Source organism: Saccostrea echinata, unplaced genomic scaffold, assembly GCF_033153115.1.
Source record: "Saccostrea echinata isolate AGI-Se365-2 ecotype Australia unplaced genomic scaffold, CSIRO_AGI_Sech_v1 ptg000048l, whole genome shotgun sequence".
NCBI classification, from domain to species: Eukaryota; Metazoa; Mollusca; class Bivalvia; order Ostreida; family Ostreidae; genus Saccostrea; species Saccostrea echinata.
The window spans coordinates 264,132-283,479 of NW_026889797.1; the positions used below are offsets into that span (position 1 = coordinate 264,132).

A 19,348-nucleotide genomic window follows, 5' to 3' on the forward strand; every position below is an offset into this window, starting at 1 on the left:
TATACGGGTACTGCCCTACACTCGTGTCACTGTATTAAAAGGAAACCCTTGTTCATCATAAAGCATGAAATAATATGCTCCTGGCTTACTCTCAAAGTTTTTCTTTAAAAAGCTAACCTTATAACGTACATGATTTTGTAATATTGAAAGAAAGGTGGAAAACAAACTGAATCAAGAAGGGATGTCCCGTTTACCAGGTGGAGGGGATTGGACTAGTCCACTTATGGGATAACCGGGAAACAAAATAGTAAAAATAATCAGAAAATCCATTGCTTTAATGTTGCCTGCCCAAGTCCAATATGATATTAAAAAAATGAGATAAAATTTGCAGTTAATAAAAATATGAAGCTTAAGAATCAGATTAAAAGAACAAACTCTATTTATTTCCATAGAAGTTATTGCACCCACAGTAAAAATGTTACACGGACATGTCCGTATAAAGAATAGCAAAGAATAAATAGGTGCATTCAAAAATACTGAAGAAAGTAAACACATTATTTTGCATCAGTAATATGATTCTTTCTTCTGCATTTTGTTAAAATGCAGGTAACAAATTCCGATGCATGTAAATCAGATTGCACAAAATCTAGCTCACTAAATATGATCACTTAGTTTCGGACCATGGAAAAATTTATCCTTATATTGCCTGTCACAGTGTAAATGAACAACAACTCTCTTTTGCAGTTTCAACATTGCACTGACAGCATTGGCATCCCAAAGTTGTTTGTCAGCAGTCTTCTTCAATCACAAAGAAGCAGTTAGCAAAATGTGTGACTTTCGTTTCTTGACCAACATGCTTCCCACTGCCATATACGAACTATCACCCTCACATCTACTGCTGTACCGAACAACAATGATTGCATTAGATTGCGCAAATGGTCAACGAATTCTCAAGGGCTGTTCCTTTTGTGTTGTAAAAATACCGTGCCTTTGTTCAGTAGCTAGCAACAAATTGTATCTGCCACCACGTTTGGGTAAATGCAACAACAATACTGATAAGGTTACCATCCTCCACTCAGTTAATCTGGCCCTGCTCCAGCAATTTCTCGACAAGGATACTCACTCAATTGTATTTGGAGACACCATATTTGAAGAATTCGTTCACATCAAATTGCCAAAATTTCATATCTTCAATCATTCGTTTTCCCAGTATTTGGCCAATGACAAACAATTGCGAAAGCTGTTCGACGTGATGGAAAGGTGTTTAAAAATCTTGCTAAATCTATGATTGCAGGCCAAGTGGAATTTGCAGTCGACAAATGGCCAGACATAAGTGGTATTTAAGCCATCATCGCAACTTTCCTTGCATTCTTTGGCTTCATATTCAGTATCTGGTCATGTTACAAAATTCGAACTGCCCTGCTTCCAGTGTTGCTGTTCCATCAGGCCCACTCAACAACGGCTTATACATTTAAACCAACTTTATCTTTCATCTATCATCAGGAATAAGAAAACACACCACCGCCCAGTATAAATGAGCACATTTATGCCTCGTTCACAACTCCTTGGTCCTATGTTTCCCTTTCCGTATTGACCACCATCCTTGAAATGGCGTGCATTGCTAACCTCTGGCGAAAATTCCAACGGTCGCACAGAACATCCCTACATTTGGAACTCATCACTGGACCAACTAACCTGCGAGCTCTTTACGCTGCTGACACTACCACTGTGTCCACATAACTGGAAAATACAGATTCCCCTGAGGATATTTCATCTGTACATATTACCACCTCATATTTCATCCTCCATTACCTACACCTTCAATGCACTAACTTCTCTGTCACTAACACTCATACTAACCGCTCCATTAATGTACCAACAACCATTTTAATTTCACCTTTTACAGCTAGGAAAATTCGCAACATCCTTCAGCATCCCTACACAGCATATTTTCTTTTGTCACACCACAAAGTTCTATTTTCAAATACTGTAGATTTTTTTTTCCTTTTGGGCATGACTTACTTTAAAAGTGTGTGAGTGAAATTCATTAATATGTTTTCGGTTTGTTCAGTTGCATGGTATGTATACCACCTATTTTGTAAATAACTATTTTTTGTGTTTGTTCAAACATTTGGTCACCATACATTGGTGCGAATAATTATTTGTGTCTCATTTAGATTGCATGTTTTTGTTTAATGTAAATATACATATAAAATCATATTTCTTTTTTCTTTTTTTTCCTTGGTACATTTTTTTTTCTACTGACTTGCTAATGTATTTTTCATTTTTATCTTTGAGGACAAAGATTTTTCTGACCAAAAAATTATCATAGTGCAAAATTGACCCTCTGATATATTTTCTGTTTTTAGTATAAATTTATTATCAATTTCAAATTATTTTCTTTATAAAGTTTTATTTACCAGTTGGTATATTTTTATTTACTTCAACCAATTTCATGGCTTTGGATTAAGAAGAATATATAACTTAAGGCCCTTTGTCAGTTTTCGGCTATATACATATATGGCCAGGCAAAAAAATTCATAAACATTTTCGAAAAATGTTAACTGTTGAAGAAAAACATATATGTAAGATTAAGTAATACGTGTAGTTGAGACGGTTTATTCCCACTTAGCCAACATTTTGAAAAATCTTATTCCCACATAGCCAACATTTTGAATTTTACACCTGAGTGACCAACAGGCTATAGTCTGTTTTTTCATGTACGAGTATTTATTATGCTTTACCTGAGAATTATTTCTTTCATAATATAGGAAAAATAAAAGAAAAAATATTATTTATCAATTAGCTCATTAATAAAAATAAATAAATGTATAAATTTAAAAAAAACTTTAATAAATAAATTAATAAATAATTAAAAAGAGTTCCATAACAATTATTAGATTAATTTTTGCAAATATGGGGGAAAAAATATAAATCATCATTTTTTTGTTAAAAAATAAATGCTGAAAATAAAATATATATTGAAAATTAAGAAATTAATTAAAAAGGTATAAAAACTGTTTACATTGGCAATAAAGTTAAATAATCCACAATATAGTTATCAGTTGTGATTAAACATATTTATTCGTGCATTGAATATTCGATTAATATTAAAGAACATAATAATGAAAATATTTGTTTAAAAAAAGTTACATATTTCCTGGCTAAAGAATCAATTTAGATCATTCTATACATAATAAACACAACCATGTCTTATTTAATTACATGTATGTAGGATCCTATAAGGTCCTATTACTTTATCATTGTCTCATAATTAAACAATTTTATTCTGCTTACATTTTAAAACAGACTATAGCCTACAGTTAATTAAATTCTTTTGTTCTCCACCTGCACCCCATTCCCACGTAGCCGACACAGATTTACCTGTGTTTACCTGTATTTTTCTCAAAATGTTGGCTAAGTGGGAAGACACCGTTGAGACTCTGGGTCTATTGAACAAACTCTACTTAAAACTGATAAAATAGATATTTTAATATTTAAAAAAAAATCTTAACTTTGGTTGAAAAAAAGAAAATAACCCCAAAGGGTGACTTAACTTTTTTATTTTTCCCTTTCTGCGTATGGAAATCTTAAACTGTCAGAAAAATAACAAAGACGACTTACATTGTACGTTTAGTATATACATATAAGTTAAAGTTACTTAGAAATGACCCCTCCCCCTCCTTTTCCCAGGAAACATGGACTTCTTGTCAAGTTGGAGAGATCCCCCAGACGAAATAGTTTTTCATGATAGTTCTGTTTCTTATTTTTTCTTCTATTTCTGTTTGCTTCTCATTTTTTTTTAAAAGCGAGAAGTTGTAAACAACCACCCCATGGTCCAACCCCGCCCATCCCATCCCGGAAAAGTTAAAAATCCAGGTCTGGATATTTCCGGGAAAACAAATTGTTCCTTCTTTTCTTTTTTAATTTTAGAGAAGCATTTTCTGTTGAAAATGTTCATTGAAAATGGGGGGGGGGGGGGTTCCCCCCCTTTTTTTTTTGCAATACAGTCAGATCATGGTAATGTGGTGATAATGTATTTTTAAAAAAATTGGTTGAGAGAAATTTGGAACCGACTCCCATCTCCCTTCAACAGCGCTCTCGTCCACTATATATGGCAGGCCTGGTACATTTTGTTAATACACATAAATGTTATCGCTTTTATTTTGAGTTCAGTCTCATATAATAGACGACTTTCACATTTAGGAAAGTTATTGGGGTCAACTGGATTGGATTCCCTGTATAACATAACCAAATTGGGACAATGTGAAATTGCCTTTCAAATGAAATCTGTATGATCTGTATCGCATTAACAATATAGACGGTCATAACTCCCCCGTCCCCTCCCTCCCCCCCCCTTTTCCACGAGTTTTGGATTTTTTTAAAATTTTATTTATTTATCCATTTATTTTTTGTTTGCTTGTCAAAGTTTTTCAGGCAAGTTGTCAATTTTTTTTCTGGCTCCCCCTTTTAAAAACGATTCTACTCTGCTAGAGGCATTACGTGTTATTGAGGAACTACATGTAAACCGTAAAATTACATTCCTATCGTTTTCGTTTCCCTCTACTAGACACTGTTTCTTGATAACGCGAGATTACTCTTCTTTTTGTCAGGAAAAGGAAGCTAAAATATCCTCTAATCAATAAATGTGGCCGTAATTTCTTCTTTACGTAAGTATTTTTTGAACATTTCTAGCAGGAGAGGTTCTATTTTTTGTTTTTCTTGTGACAAGTAAACTGACACCCATAATCTTCGTCTGCTTGTGACACGTCGAATTAGTTCGAATATCCTCAGTCGTTCTTTTTTTTAACAGGTTAAGCATTCTACGTTTATAAATTTCAAATTTAGGGTGGTGATTATGTTAGTATTCAAACATCAAAGTAGTTAAATTAATTCCTAGATAGCATTTGTTTAACTGAACTTATACAACACTGAAGGATATTTAAGTTCAGAACATGCAATGATGGTGTATGCTTTTCTTATCATGCTTATCGACGTGTACTTGCAGATTATATGAGATTATATCTTCCATTCTCCTCCAAGTCTCTGTATAAACCTAGATATGTGTTATAATAGAGGCAGGTGTATTTTCTGTTTGGGATTAAACCAAGGATTTCTGTCATAAATGGCCAGCAATCCTAGATAAGATTCCTCTATTTCCTCCAACTGTTTCACATGTTTCATATTGAATAATATTGATGTTTGTGGGGAAGGGTCAAGGGGCACTTTTGATACTGAGATTTCCAAATGTTTTTAGTGAAGACTGACAAGGAGGTTAATTTTGATGTAATTGGCATGATTGGTGGGTCAATTCATATATAATAGATGACTTTTACATTCCTAAGAGTTATCTCCCATTATCAGCGTAATGCTTATTTTTTCACTATATCCTTTGTAACTTACCTATAACATGTATAAATATTTTAAACCTTCAAATGCTTTTGGAGAATTTAACCATTCCTGCATTGCCATGATATGGGGCATGAAAGAAAACATAATGAACATACATACAGGTTTGATTAAGTTTGTAATATTATGCCCTGTTCACACAGAGAGTTTAATTCGAATTAACCGTAAGTTACTGGGAATTAAATTTGATCCGCATTCAGATGGAAAATTTAATGCAAATTAGTTTAATACGAATTAGTTTACTGCGCATTAAATTACTTCGTATTAGCTCCATGTGAACTCTAAGCGAAGCTAATTCGAATTAAATTCTGACGCATGCGTAAGGGCAAAATTAAGTCATAGGCTACATGTCGGTGGTAAAATATAGGTACTTGTGCTACTTTTGAATTGAAAACAAAAGAAAATTATGTAAATCACTAAAATGCGTACAGACACTATGACATTATGTCAAATGTATTATCTGCTCTGCACAATATGACGTGATTTGCAAATGTTGTCATAATAGCCTTACTGAATAGCCTTATGTAGTAGAAATAAAATTAATTCGCAGTAGTTTACTTCACATTAGCTGTCTTGTGAATGCAATTTAATTTGCATTAGTTTAATTCACATCATTTTACTTTGCATAAATTTACTGTGAATTGAACTCTCCGTGTGAACAGGGCATTATAAGCGAGTATAAGTGTACGTATACTTATAAGTATAAGTACAGTGGGTTATGCCGATTAACCCCACAAAGGGAAATGAAATAACCTTTTGTAAATGTGAAAGTCGTCTATATTAGGCAATATGAATAGAAATTGTATTTCCTGCAACCCTACTATGTCAAACATTGCAAATTGAATATAGAAGAAAGGATAATTGATTTTTAGATACTGTTTTCTTTCTTTTCAGAATGTAAAAACTCTCATTAAAATGAGTAAGGGTCGTTTGAAAGACAGGGACCATGAGCAGATTTGGCCTTTTATGGCATCATGTTTCCATGCTATGAATACCTAGGACCAGGAACTGATGTAAACAATGAGAAGAAAACACTTGGTGGCCATTGTGGTGGTGATTTTTCTCACCTGGAATTTGCTGATGTATTACATGCTAGTCTCAAAGAACCCTGGAAAGGTACTATAAATTGTACAGTAGTTTGAATATTTCAAAGCTCATAATTGTCTATAATCAGGGTCATTGAACAGATATCGAGGTAAAAATATGTATAGAAAAAGTAGTTGGGACTTTTAAGCTAACTTCAACATATCTGTGGTATTTGAGATATCAATGTTCAAGATACTAAAGTTGAACTATACTTCGATTTTCCCAAAATATCTCTTATTTTCCAAATTGAATGGCCTTAATTGGCCCTCTCAGACTTACCGTATATACTCGCCTATAAGTCGGTTTTTTTGGGAGTTAAATTTTGGTCCAAAACTCTATGTCTGACTTATAGGCGAGTCATAAAAAGATTAGTATTTTTTCTGGAGGGCGAAGTGTAGTATTTTATTCACATTTCTGCCGATTATCATTGAACAAAGTCTAGATATATTAAATCATTTATGTATTCTAAAATTATACATAAAGTAAAAGTAATTACATATTTTGATAACTTTATTTTTATCTTAAATGTGCATTATATATTTTTCTTAATGATTTAAAATTAAGTATTTTTTAAAAATATTAATCGAAACCAGGTTAAACATCAGAGCATTGATTTGAAATTGTTAACTGATTCTGGCAAAAGTTGTACCGACTTATAAGCAGGTCAATGGCAAATCCCTCCAAAATAACCTAAAAAAATACAACCGACTTATAGGCGAGTATATACGGTAGCAGAAAATTGTCTGAGAGTGTATTTTAAAACATGTATTGGTTCAAGATCTAAATACATGTATATGAACTTTTTGCTTTCAAAAGCAATCATAATGTCAGTTTGATAGTTGAAATTGATTTAATATTTTGTGATAACCTCTTCCTCTCAAAGCTTCCACACTTAATCTCTGATTGCTTTATTTGGAGAATATTTTACATGTAGTACTAGCTTTTGGTTTCATGAAATTTATAACATACATGTATATGTAAATTATATTACTTGACTATGTTATTATAACCTTAAATAGTTGTGGAGAGGAACCATTTAAAAAAAAATTGTTTTGAAAAGAAACCTTTATTTTAATTTATGCCTTCATTTCTAGACTGGTTCTGGCTCAGTAGAAGACCAGTTAAGAGGTCTCCAAGGTGACATCCATCGACAGCTCTCGCAAAATTCGGAACTGCTGCAACAGCTACGTAAGTTTCGAGAGCAAAAATTAGCAGGTGAGATGTTTAAACTGAAAAGCAGTGTTGGTACATAGGAATGTATTGCATGGATTAGGACAATTTCACTGATAGTCTGGACTTCTGGATGTTGCTGATAAACAATGGGATGCCACAAGTCTTACAGGTCTTTTCTGAGAAAAAGAAGCCTGTATGCAGTGTATGCTTTGATCATATGTTGATGAAATCACGTTTATTGTCGACATGCTTTTAAATGTACCCACATCAAACAGAATTAAAGTTACCCTGATGAAAAATTACATCATACTGTTGTTGACAATTCTGTCTGATGCAGGTACATGTATAAGCATGTCAACACCAACTGTAGTCCAAACTACTGATGAAATTGTACTAGCTAGTTTAGAAGAGAGAGAGGGAGGTCTTTCTGTGGTACTGTGACAGGTTCATGTACATGATGTACATGTAATCATTATCTACTGTTTTAGGCTAGAGGGCATTATATTGATCTGTGTTACCGTTGCATGTCGTATTACTTAATACTAAGGTTACAGTTTGTTGTACAATATCAGACATCTAATATTTAGAGTTATACCAGGGGTTATACTGAGTTATCTAAAGATTTTCTCCTAAACTTCATAAGTACATGTACAGAGCTGTATTAAATCCTGGTGTTTACTACAGTTTAATGTACATGTCATAACTGTAAAGTTTTAGGGAACTTTATAATCCAGACACATTCTAAAGAAATTAATTGAAATAAGTGAAGATTGATATTTTTATTATAGAATTAAATCATGTTTATGTTAGATTTTATCAATTCCTACATATGTAACAGTCATATAAAACAACTTTGATTTCTTTTAAATTAATGTCAGAGTTTTTTTTTTTTTTTTCCCAAATACATGGTGATTGGGAAAGCATAAAACCTAGCAGGTGTATTTTACAATAAATAAAGTTTAGGTTTGAATTTCATAAGATTTTCTTTATAGAGAAACTTGACAGAGAAATCCATAAGACAACCACACCTGTTCCATTTAACATCGACAAAATCATCCTTCCCATCCTTCTCATCGCCTGTGATCGGACGACGGTCAGTCGTAGCCTGGATCTCCTCCTCAAGTGAGTTTGTAGAGAGTATCCTACATTTATTTCCTTTTTACTATAACCATTATTTTTGTTTACATGCCATTATCTTATTCAAGTTGATGTTTATTTATAATTTTTTTCTCAAAATACTGTAACGGTTCTTGTAGAAATAAACAAGATGGCTCAGGATTGGAATCTTTTTATTCCATGGAGATATGTTAAATGATGGAAATTTATAGATAAAATAATAATATAAGATGGTGATTATCTACCCTAAAAAAATAGTAACAACATATAAGTGTATGAACAGCATGTAGACAAGCACATTCTATTTACAAAACAAAACAGTCACAATCTAAACATGAAACATTTATTTAGGTCATTAATCACAATCAAAGGGTGATAACTCTTTGAAACTCTTAGATTGAATAAGTAATATTTCTCTATACCGGTATGTTGAAATATTTACAATGCTATATGATAGTTATGTATGGAGCTGTGTGATTTCTCTGTATGACTTTATACTACAGAGTATTTAGTACATCATGGCCTAATAAATTGATATAAAATAATAAATTCATAATTCAGAGCCAGATCTTGATTCCACAATCGACAATACCTTTATTTATAAATAGACTGATCTTTCAAACTACCTTAACCCATAGTTTTGGGTATATAACCCTTATCATAAATAGGGATGTTTAGGATTAAATCAAATATATTAGTAAAGCAGTGCATTAAATTAAAACCAATTGATGAGTAATGCACAGTCCATGTGTGAATGAATCAATGAATGAAACCCCTGCAATAAAAATATACAGACTAATATTAAAATAAAATAAAATTAAGTACAATTACCACAGAATGAAAACTTGATCTTGAGGAACCATTTTCTCAGACAGAAAAGAGAAAAAAGTAGTTCTAATCCTCCTTTCCCATTTAGAAAACAATTAAATTCTTTGTAAATCAACGTTCTTCCTATATGTATCTTTTGATATATCTAGATACAGACCAAATAAAGACAAATTCCCCATCATTGTAAGTCAAGACTGTGGACACAAACCTACTGCTGATGTCATACAACGCTACGTGGTGGATCATGGAATCCAACATATTAAGGTATAAAGTTGATTAAGATTTATGGACAATTACCCTCTCCTACTGAAGTGGAATTTTTCTGTATAAGCATGACATCTTCCTTAACAGGGGGTGGGGATAAAAATGAAATTCAAGGAAATTTGAGAGAAAATGAAAGTTTTATAAATGTACATTAGAGTTATCTCTCTTTAGCAATGAGTGCTTTCATTAGTACTTGTATAAAACTGACTTGAGAATATTTTCAAATATTTCTACTGAAATAAACCTGTTGGTTAGCACCTCTCAGCACTGATACAATGTAAAATTATCCAATCAATTTCTACAATAAGTCAGGTAATGCACTGCAATTCATGAAAACTATATTGATCGAAATTCAATTTCTTTATACACTGAACTATTTTTTCATCTACAGCACACAAATTTAAGTATTTTCAAGTATTTTTTCATTCACAGCATCAAAATTAGAGACATATATATATATTCAAATAATTTTTTTAATTTACAGCACCCAAATTTAAGTGATATTCACCTTCCCTGGCCACAGAAGAAGTTCCAGGGTTACTACAAGCTGAGTCGTCACTATAAATGGGCGCTCAATCAGGTGTTTCACACCTATAATCATTCTGCTGTGATTATTGTAGAAGGTACGACCTACATGTACATTTATCGAATTATCCAAAATAAATTCTTTTTTTACGTGTACGTTCTGTCATTCAGATTAATTTTCCAAAATCTATGTGGGAAGGAATAAAGAATAAATGCAGAAATATTTTAAAAGAAAATACTACATGTACATACATGTACATATTTACTTTGACCAAATGTACCTATACTAAACCAAATTCACCTTTCTGAAGAAAGTAAAAATTCAACAAACACAATATGTACATGTATTTCAAAATAACTCAAATTTGCTGGATTTACTTAAGATATTAATCAGAAAAAATTTCTCTTCTCATTTTCAACATTATGACATTAAAAAAATCTCTTTTACCTATAGATGACTTAGACGTTTCCCCTGATTTTTATGAGTATTTTTCTGCAACATTCCCTATCCTGCATCAGGACCCGAGTCTGTGGTGTGTGTCAGCGTGGAACGATAACGGCAAAGTGGAGATGGTGTCTGATGATGCAGGTATAGAGTACATTATAAACTGTTCATTGATCAAAGCATTGAATTATCTTTTTTAGGGAGGGTGGGGGAGCACTGTGTTGTAAATCAAGCAAAGTTTGCATAGGAATGGAGTAAGGGCATGAGGGTGTTGGTGCATTACAAAACTCTCATGTTCACCCTGCATTATTTGTGACTGAATCAATGCATTAAAAAATGATGATCATTTTATGAACATTTTACACTTGTGTATACACGTTCATTCTCAACACTTACAATTTTGACGATATATTCTGGTACCTCTTGATACTTAAAATTTTTTTTTAGCTTGTAAACTGTTTTGACAACCAGTTTATAATTGTGACATCAGGCCATAAAGCACTTTATGGAAATACAAATGGCCAAAGAAAATTAATCAATAGTTTCTCAGGCACCACTTCATGAGGTCAAAAACTGCCGCATTCATCAATTTTATTGACATATTGAAAAAGGAAATAATGCAATTTTCTATTTTTCCAAATTGAAAAAGAAAATTGAGTTATTCCCCTTTTCACAAATGCTAATAGATAGACTTTTTATTAGATAAATAATCTATATATTTCTTGTTAATACAGTATATTATGAATTGATTAACTTTTAAACAAATTTTTGGAATAACATTTAGAGTTGAATACATATTATAACTAATGTACGTAAAGAAAAAAAAGTAAGAATCAGTTGATATCATCATTTTGTGGAACATTGACTGTTGACTGGCATGAAAAAAAGGTATAACACCTGCTCCCCCCCCCCCCCCCCCCCCAAAAAAAAAAAAACCTGCCTGCTGTACTGAATTTTGAAATTTTTGGTCTGAGAAACTATTAATTAATTTTATTTGTTTTTATGTTAATTGTTCATCCAGGAATTGTTTTGTCTACATTATTTCACTGTTTAGAGATACACCTGTAAACATATTGTACATGTATATTAGTGTTGCAAAATCAGACCAAATTTACTATCAATTATCAAATTCAATCGGTAAAATATAATTGATTGTAAGATCGATAGTTTGAACTTTAATTAAAGGTTTCATCAAATAAAGTAAACTATGTAACTATTCAGATATCCTTGGATATGAAAACAATTTTTCAATACAAATCTGTGACATCAACATGAAAACATGCTTAGTTGGAAAGCATGTCCTCCATTTACCAGAGAAATAAAGAAACGTCCTTTGATAATGATCCTTTGATAAACCAGTTTGGTTAAAAAGATAATTTATGTATATTCAAAAAAATTAAGGACCATCAATTGTAAAGTTTTCTATCAATTGTTGCTGAAGCACTGCCTTCAACGACGATTTTTCAATAGTCGGTGACTATCGGAACGACACTATTGTATATGTTGATCTCATTTGTACTTTGTATTTTGTAGAATTATTATATAGAACTGATTTTTTTCCTGGTCTGGGCTGGATGATGGAAAAGTCCACCTGGCTGGAACTAGGACCCAAATGGCCAAATGCGTAAGTAGATCGAATGTAACCAAGAAGTTAAGAAGTTCGCAAAGTTTATTTCATATATTTGTACATGGCCTTTTAAGGCTGTAGTATAAAAATTCCTAAATTCTTATCCAAATTTTATTGAAAATTAAAATTGTTGCAGATGGGTGTATTTTATTTCTAATTTGTAACAATGTAAACAAATTTCTGTTGACAGCTGCCAGCATCAAGCAGTGCATATGCCTGAATAAAAGTCACTGTAGTGTTCCATTTAACTGAACATATCTCTTACTATGCAGTTACATCAGTCTTTCATTAGCAGTAGTCCTTGCTTGATACATTTTCAGTAAACACCATTCTGTCAGATGTCAAAATCACACCAACATCTGTGGTATTATAAACTATTGCTGAATAGAAAATTGAAATACTAATCCTGATCTGAATGAGGACGTAGATTTAAAAGAAAGTAATATTCACATTTCTGGATTTTATTGTGTAAAAACAGAAATGCAAAATATATGAGGGGTTATAATCGGGGGGGGGGGGGGGGATATGAGTGTGTTTTTTTTCCTGATGTCAATCTTGTTATCATATCAGTATGGTGCATAATTGGAATCACTGAGGTAGTGTTCTTAAATCTATGTATCAAGAATTGTTAAATTGTACAAGATTTACAGAAGGTCATATCTGGCTTAGCATGTAAATTCTTTTTAAGGACCCTCTATACACTGATGAAATATTTTTTTTGGACTTTGAGAAAATTATATAGCATAAAGGAGGATATTTTGAAATTAACCAACTCATTTTTAATATAGGGAGCATGCCTTTTTTATTCAGGAAAAATCTTCAAAGACAATGAAGTAATAGAAAAGAAAAATTGCATTCGCTTACTCAAATGGATAAAATACATGCATATAAAGTTTTCAAATACTCTATCTTGGTCTAATATAATGTTTAGAATACTTGGATTCATATTAAATTATGTGATACAGTTCATATTACAATTTATTCTACTTATATGTCAAATGGTGGGTCAGTCTAATTACACAAAAGTACCCTGAAAATAGGGTGCAGAGTAGAGAGGGTCCTTAAGTTTTTACAGAAAAAAATCTTTTTAATATGAAGTGAAGTAGTGTATGGTCAAACTAAATGACTGTTTTATGTAGTTTTTGGCTTCACCTACTTATTTTTTTTTTCTGGTAGATTTTGGGATGATTGGATGAGACACCCAGACCAGAGGAAGGGTCGGGCCTGTATCAGGCCTGAAATCTGCAGGACCAGCACATTTGGCAAGAAAGGGGTCAGCAAGTAAGTAAAATAAAAAATCCAGGTGGTATAAGCCAAGGATGTCCATAGGATAGTATCACACATTCTAAAATTAGAATAAAGTTATCATAAAAGGTTGAAATCTATATCCCATGTAGAGTAAAATCACAAAAAGACGTATAAAACTATACCAGATACTAGTAATGGGAATCGGTAAGAATTTCATAATCGATGATCGGGCTACTGTAACCAACTAATTATCAATAATAAACGGACATTTACAAAGTCTGTCAATTTACTTTATTAAATGGTAAGAATGGGTGAATACATTTTACTACTTTCTGTGGTGGTCCAGTGGTTCTTCGTTCATTTTGTAGAATCCAAAGTATTTCCATACCTGGGAATGAGCATTGTTACCCGGGTATGAATACCATTGTCTGTTCTTCTGTGCCATTATGATACACAAATAAGTTAATAGATAAGTTGCGGCTGGATTATTTGGCTTAAAAACTATTACGCTTGTAAAATAAAAAAAATAACCTGATTAATCGGAATTAAAATTTTGTAATTGAGCGCTTGGATTATGCCAGCAATCGACTGATTTTCAATTATAATCGATGATTGGAACACCAAACATATAAGTAAAAATTGATCCTTACAAATGTTGTCCGGAAGGTTAAGCATCTGGATAATTGGTATCCAGATTAGCAAGGCTCCACTGTATATGTACAGTCAAACCTCATTATCTTTAACTCTATGGAACCAAGAAAAAATCTGGTGAGAATCTCGTAAGTTGTTAGAACTTGTGTTCAAACCATTTGTATATTATTTATACAATAAAATATGTTCAAACCAAACCAAGAAAAAATGTTGCGATGTCTTAGGATTTCAAATATTGAGATTAAAAAACAGAGAGAAAAACAGGTTTTTTGGACTTAACTCACTTTAACATATCCATTGCTTTCAGATATCAATGTTGAAGAATATCAAAGTTCAAAAGTAAATGATAAAACTACAAAGAATAAATAAGAGGAAAATTGAAATTATTCAGCTTTTCTATGTGTGTAAAAAAAAAGTGAAAATTAATCTTATGAGAATACAGATATTATATGTCAGACTGTATAATATTTTGTTCACTAACAAATTTTTTATTTTGCAGGGGGTTATTTTATGAAAAGCATCTCAAATTTATAAAACTGAATAACAAGTTTGTGCCTTTTACAAAGAAGGATCTTACATACTTAATGAAGGTACAATACATTTTTATGCTGTGAACAATAAAATAATGCAGTAGAAAATTCTTATTTTTCAGCATATGCAAAGTTTCCTCTTATAGTAATGTGGATAAATTTAGATAATTTTTTGAATATTTTCAGGATAAATATGATGCATATTTTACAAAGCTGGTGAAAGAGACACCAGAAGTGACAGTAGCAGAAGCCATGTCAGGTCATAGGTCAAACCTGAAGGCCTTAAAAATTTTATACTCTACCAAAGAAGAATTCAAATCCACAGCCAAGAAGCTTGGCATTATGGACGACTTCAAGGTACTGTGGTTAACCATACCCCAGTTTATATTTGTAATAGTTTTATTTTTATGAAATATGAGTTATACATGTATTGTTCATTTTTTTAAAAAGTCATTGAATGAAAGTTAAACTTGTACAAAGATTTCTCAAAAATAAAAATTAGATATGATTTTCCCTTTATTGTTGTATTGAGAAAACTTGACCCAGTTAAGGATAAAAGTATGAAATAAGTTATACTGTATTGAAATCACTGTATCTTAGAATTGTCATAAACATATGTATATCACTTGGTCTTGGATTTAAGGTAAGTTCCTGTTCTAATGGATAATTTGTAATTTTCACCCTAGAACAATCCCAAATACATGTAACTACTGTAGAAGTACTTTTTATGCCCCCGTATCGAAGATTCAGGGGTATATAGTTTTTGCCCTGTCAGTCCGTCTGTCTGTCTGTTTGTCCACAAAAACTTTAACAATGCCCATAACTTTTGATTGGTTGGAGCTATGGCTTTCATTTTTCACATGTGTATTCCTTGTGACAAGACCTTTCTTTGGGTACCACCATATCTAACCTTTTGACCTTGGAGTTTGAGCCAGTTTTGCAAAATTTTTCCCAACTTAACCTTGGCCATAACTTTTGAACGATTGGTGGTAGGGCTTTCATACTTCACATGTGTATTCCTTGTGACAAGACCTTTCTTTGGGTACCACCATATTTGACCTTTTGACCTTGACCTTGGAGTTTGACCTACTTTTGAAATCTTTAACATTGGCCATAACTTTTGAATGGTTAGTGCTAAGCCTTTCACAATTAGCATATGTAATCCTTGTGACAAGACCTTCCTTTGGATACCAACAACTTTGACCCTTTGACCTTGACCTTGGAGTTTGACCTACTTTTGTAAAATGTTAACATTGGCCATTACTTTTGAACAGCTGGTGCTAGGGCTTTCATACTTCACATATATAATCCTTGTGACAAGACCATCCTTTGGATTCCAACAACTTGGACCCTTTGACCTTGATCTTGGAGTTTGACCTTCTTTTGAAAATCTTTAACCTTGGCCATAACTTTTTAATCGCTGATGCTAGAGCTTTCATACTTCACATATGTAGTTCTTGTGACAAGGCCTTTCTTTGGATACCAACAACTTTGACCCTTTGACCGTGACCTTTGAGTTTGACTTACTTTTGGAAAACTTTAACCTTGGCCATAACTTTTGAACCATTGGTGCTAGATTTTCATACTTCACATATATAATCCTTGTAACAAGACCTTCCTTTGGATACCAACAACTTTGACCTTGACCTTGGAGTTTGACCTACTTTTCGAAAACTTTAACCTTGGACACAACTTTTGAAAAGTTGTTGCTCGGGCTTTCATATTTAATATGTTTTTTCCTTGTGACAAGACCTTCCTTTGGATACTTCCTTAGGCACCATTAATTTTGACCATTTGACCTTGATGTTTGAATTACTTTTGAAAAACTTTAACGTTTTCCATATCTATTCAATAGCTGCTGCTAGGGCTTTCATATTTCACAGGTATATTCCTCGAGACAAAACCTTACTTTGGGTACCAACATATTTGATTTGCATTTGAGAAAGTTTAACCTTCGCTATAAGTTGCCATGCGGGGGCATCAGTGTTTCACAAACACATCTCTGTTTCTGAGTGGGATTAATTTGCGCTGTGTATGCAGTAACAAATTTTCCTGGGAAATTTGTCACAGCATGCTTAAAGTACATTCAATAACAATGCAAGAAATCTGCTTAATTTTCTACCTATGGGTTAAACAGAAAGTGTGATTTTGCAGAATTATGACCCCACACAAAAAAGTACATTTACAGTGTATGTACCAGTAGTATGATAAACAGATCACAAAAGAAAAGAAGAAAACTATATATACATGTATATGTAAATTCAAGATAAGCTTGATAAATCAGAAAAGGATTTATGAATGCCTACCAAATGCTCATATAATGGAATATGTAACTAAAGTATTGCTGATTTGGTACCATAATGTGAGGATGAAATTGTTATGTGTGTTACAAGTGAAATTGTTTGAATGTAGAAGAAAATTCTTACATACATGTACCTATGGGAATTATAAAGATAAAATATTCTGTACAAAGACCTATGAAGAGTAATCTCATTTCAAAACTTTTTTTAAATTTCATACAGTCACTTAAATTAGGAAATTCAATGCATGTATACATGTACACATGTATGAGCCAGAGACAATAACTCCAATATATTCAGAGTTTTAATTTTTGATACATGTACCAAGTTTTTTAAAATATTAATTTTTTGTAAGAATTATTTAGAAGTTTAATGCACCATTTTAATAAGATTTATCTTTTGACTGCAGGCTGGAGTCCCAAGAGTGGCATACAATGGTGTGGTCAGTTTTATATACCGTGGACAGAGGATCTACCTGTCCCCGCCCCCAAACTGGAAGGGGTATGACCTCAAGTGGTCATGACACCTGCTGGACATAGTATCAAGTCAAATCCAAGAGTCATACCAAGGGTACCACTATACGTAAATGCAGATCCAATAATGTTAAAATTTTTTTCTCATATTTTTTATTTCTTTTTGTATCTCCATTTTTTAAATCTCTTGTATAAAGTATAAAATCATAATGACTCTGATGTGGAGAACTCAGAGTGCTTAGCTGATATTTTATTCAAATTACAGAGAGAGAGAGAGAGAAAATTGTGTGTGTGTGTAGCTATGTGATGATACATACGTGGGGATAGAGAGTGCTGAGTGACAGTTTTGTGAAGTTGATAATCCTTAACATTATGAAAACTTTCCTTCTGGCAGTGTAGATTGATGTATGGAAGGTTTTACAATACAGTCAAACCTCGTTATCTTGAACATCGATGAGACAAAGAAAAAAACATCAAGACATCAAAGGATTCGAGATAACAAGGGGAAAATATTTATAGAATAAATGGTGTGGACTAAATACCTTGACATGCCCATGATATTTGAGATATCTATATTCGAGATACTGAAGTTGAACTGTACTTGACTGCCAATTTCATTACATTTCCAATATTGATATTTGCTTAATTTATCTACACATACACTTACTGAGGCTTCTTTACTAAATTAATATTTTTTCTCTGTAATATACAAAATCTGAAATTACGTTTAGAATGGTTGAAGATTATTAAACTTTAAGAAGACCCAGTACAATCAACTGTGAAGTAAACTTTAAGTGAAATATTTAAATATATTTATATATTTCTACTATAGATGTAAAATTTATTGTTTTGTTAAGGAGGTTTTGCTCTTATTAAGGTGCCATATCTTGATTTGTTGATATTTTAAGCTAGGCCACCTATAAATGTGCCAGTTGGCCCTCTAATACTCTTAAATTTTTTGAATGTCCAAAAATATTTGGAATTAGGGTGAAAATTCTGTACACTGTTCATAAAAAATGCACAAATTATCAATAAAATACTGTCAATAAAAGATAATATAATATTTGAATAATAGGGTTGTTGAACAGTGTAACTTCTTTCACAAAGACTAAGAAAATGCCTGGTTCAGTTGTGTGTGGGTTTCAAGCATTGCATCAAACTTTGTACGTCATTTCTTATATTTTTATAAAGATTACTGATAGGAAAGGTGCTCTGTTAAATTAGATTTACCTAAATAGATTTATTTCTTTAGGAATAGATAATGTTTGTCACTTTGAAACACAAACCCATGTGCCCTTTCTACATTGTGATAAACATGTTTTTGTGTGTGTGTGTTTTCTTTTCATTGTACTGTTAGGGAACAGATAATTAAATTACAAAGTAAGCTACATGTAAGCTAGCCAATATTCACATCCCCTGTAGCATCAGTAGCTTCTCTGTGACATTTTTATGAAGACAGGCAAGTCGTATAACTCTTTAAAGATGTTAGTTTATCATCCGAATTCATCTATTTTTTTTTTTTTTTTTTTTTTTTTTTTTTTTTTTGGATGCATACAAATAAATGAGTACATTGTTTTAAAAATATTTTTTGTTTTTTTTTTGAAAGGGGTGGGGAGAGAGAGTTTTTTTAAAGGATAAATAAAAACGTAAAATGGAAGGTACAAATCATTTAATGTTTGTGCAAGACTTCGTAAAATACATGTACAAGTAATGGGCATGCATTGATGTAGTTT

At 32.2% G+C, this 19,348-nt stretch overlaps 1 protein-coding gene across 2 annotated transcripts; it reads left to right on the plus strand.

Moving 5' to 3' along the window:
* Positions 1-4,514: 4,514 nt before the first annotated feature.
* Positions 4,515-17,746, plus strand: LOC133203179 (alpha-1,3-mannosyl-glycoprotein 2-beta-N-acetylglucosaminyltransferase-like). 2 transcript variants are annotated; one of them, XM_061339019.1, is made up of 12 exons: positions 4,515-4,610; positions 6,244-6,465; positions 7,530-7,650; positions 8,601-8,730; positions 9,702-9,816; positions 10,301-10,439; positions 10,796-10,930; positions 12,320-12,410; positions 13,590-13,694; positions 14,812-14,902; positions 15,029-15,199; positions 17,552-17,746. In XM_061339019.1, the coding sequence occupies exons 2-12, from the start codon at positions 6,370-6,372 to the stop codon at positions 17,663-17,665; spliced, it is 1,308 nt and encodes a 435-aa protein (XP_061195003.1). In that variant the 5' UTR covers positions 4,515-4,610; positions 6,244-6,369; the 3' UTR covers positions 17,666-17,746. The 2 variants fall into 2 exon arrangements, with proteins under 2 accessions (XP_061195003.1, XP_061195004.1); XM_061339020.1 differs by having other exon boundaries at positions 7,530-7,623; positions 17,552-17,745.
* Positions 17,747-19,348: the final 1,602 nt, after the last annotated feature.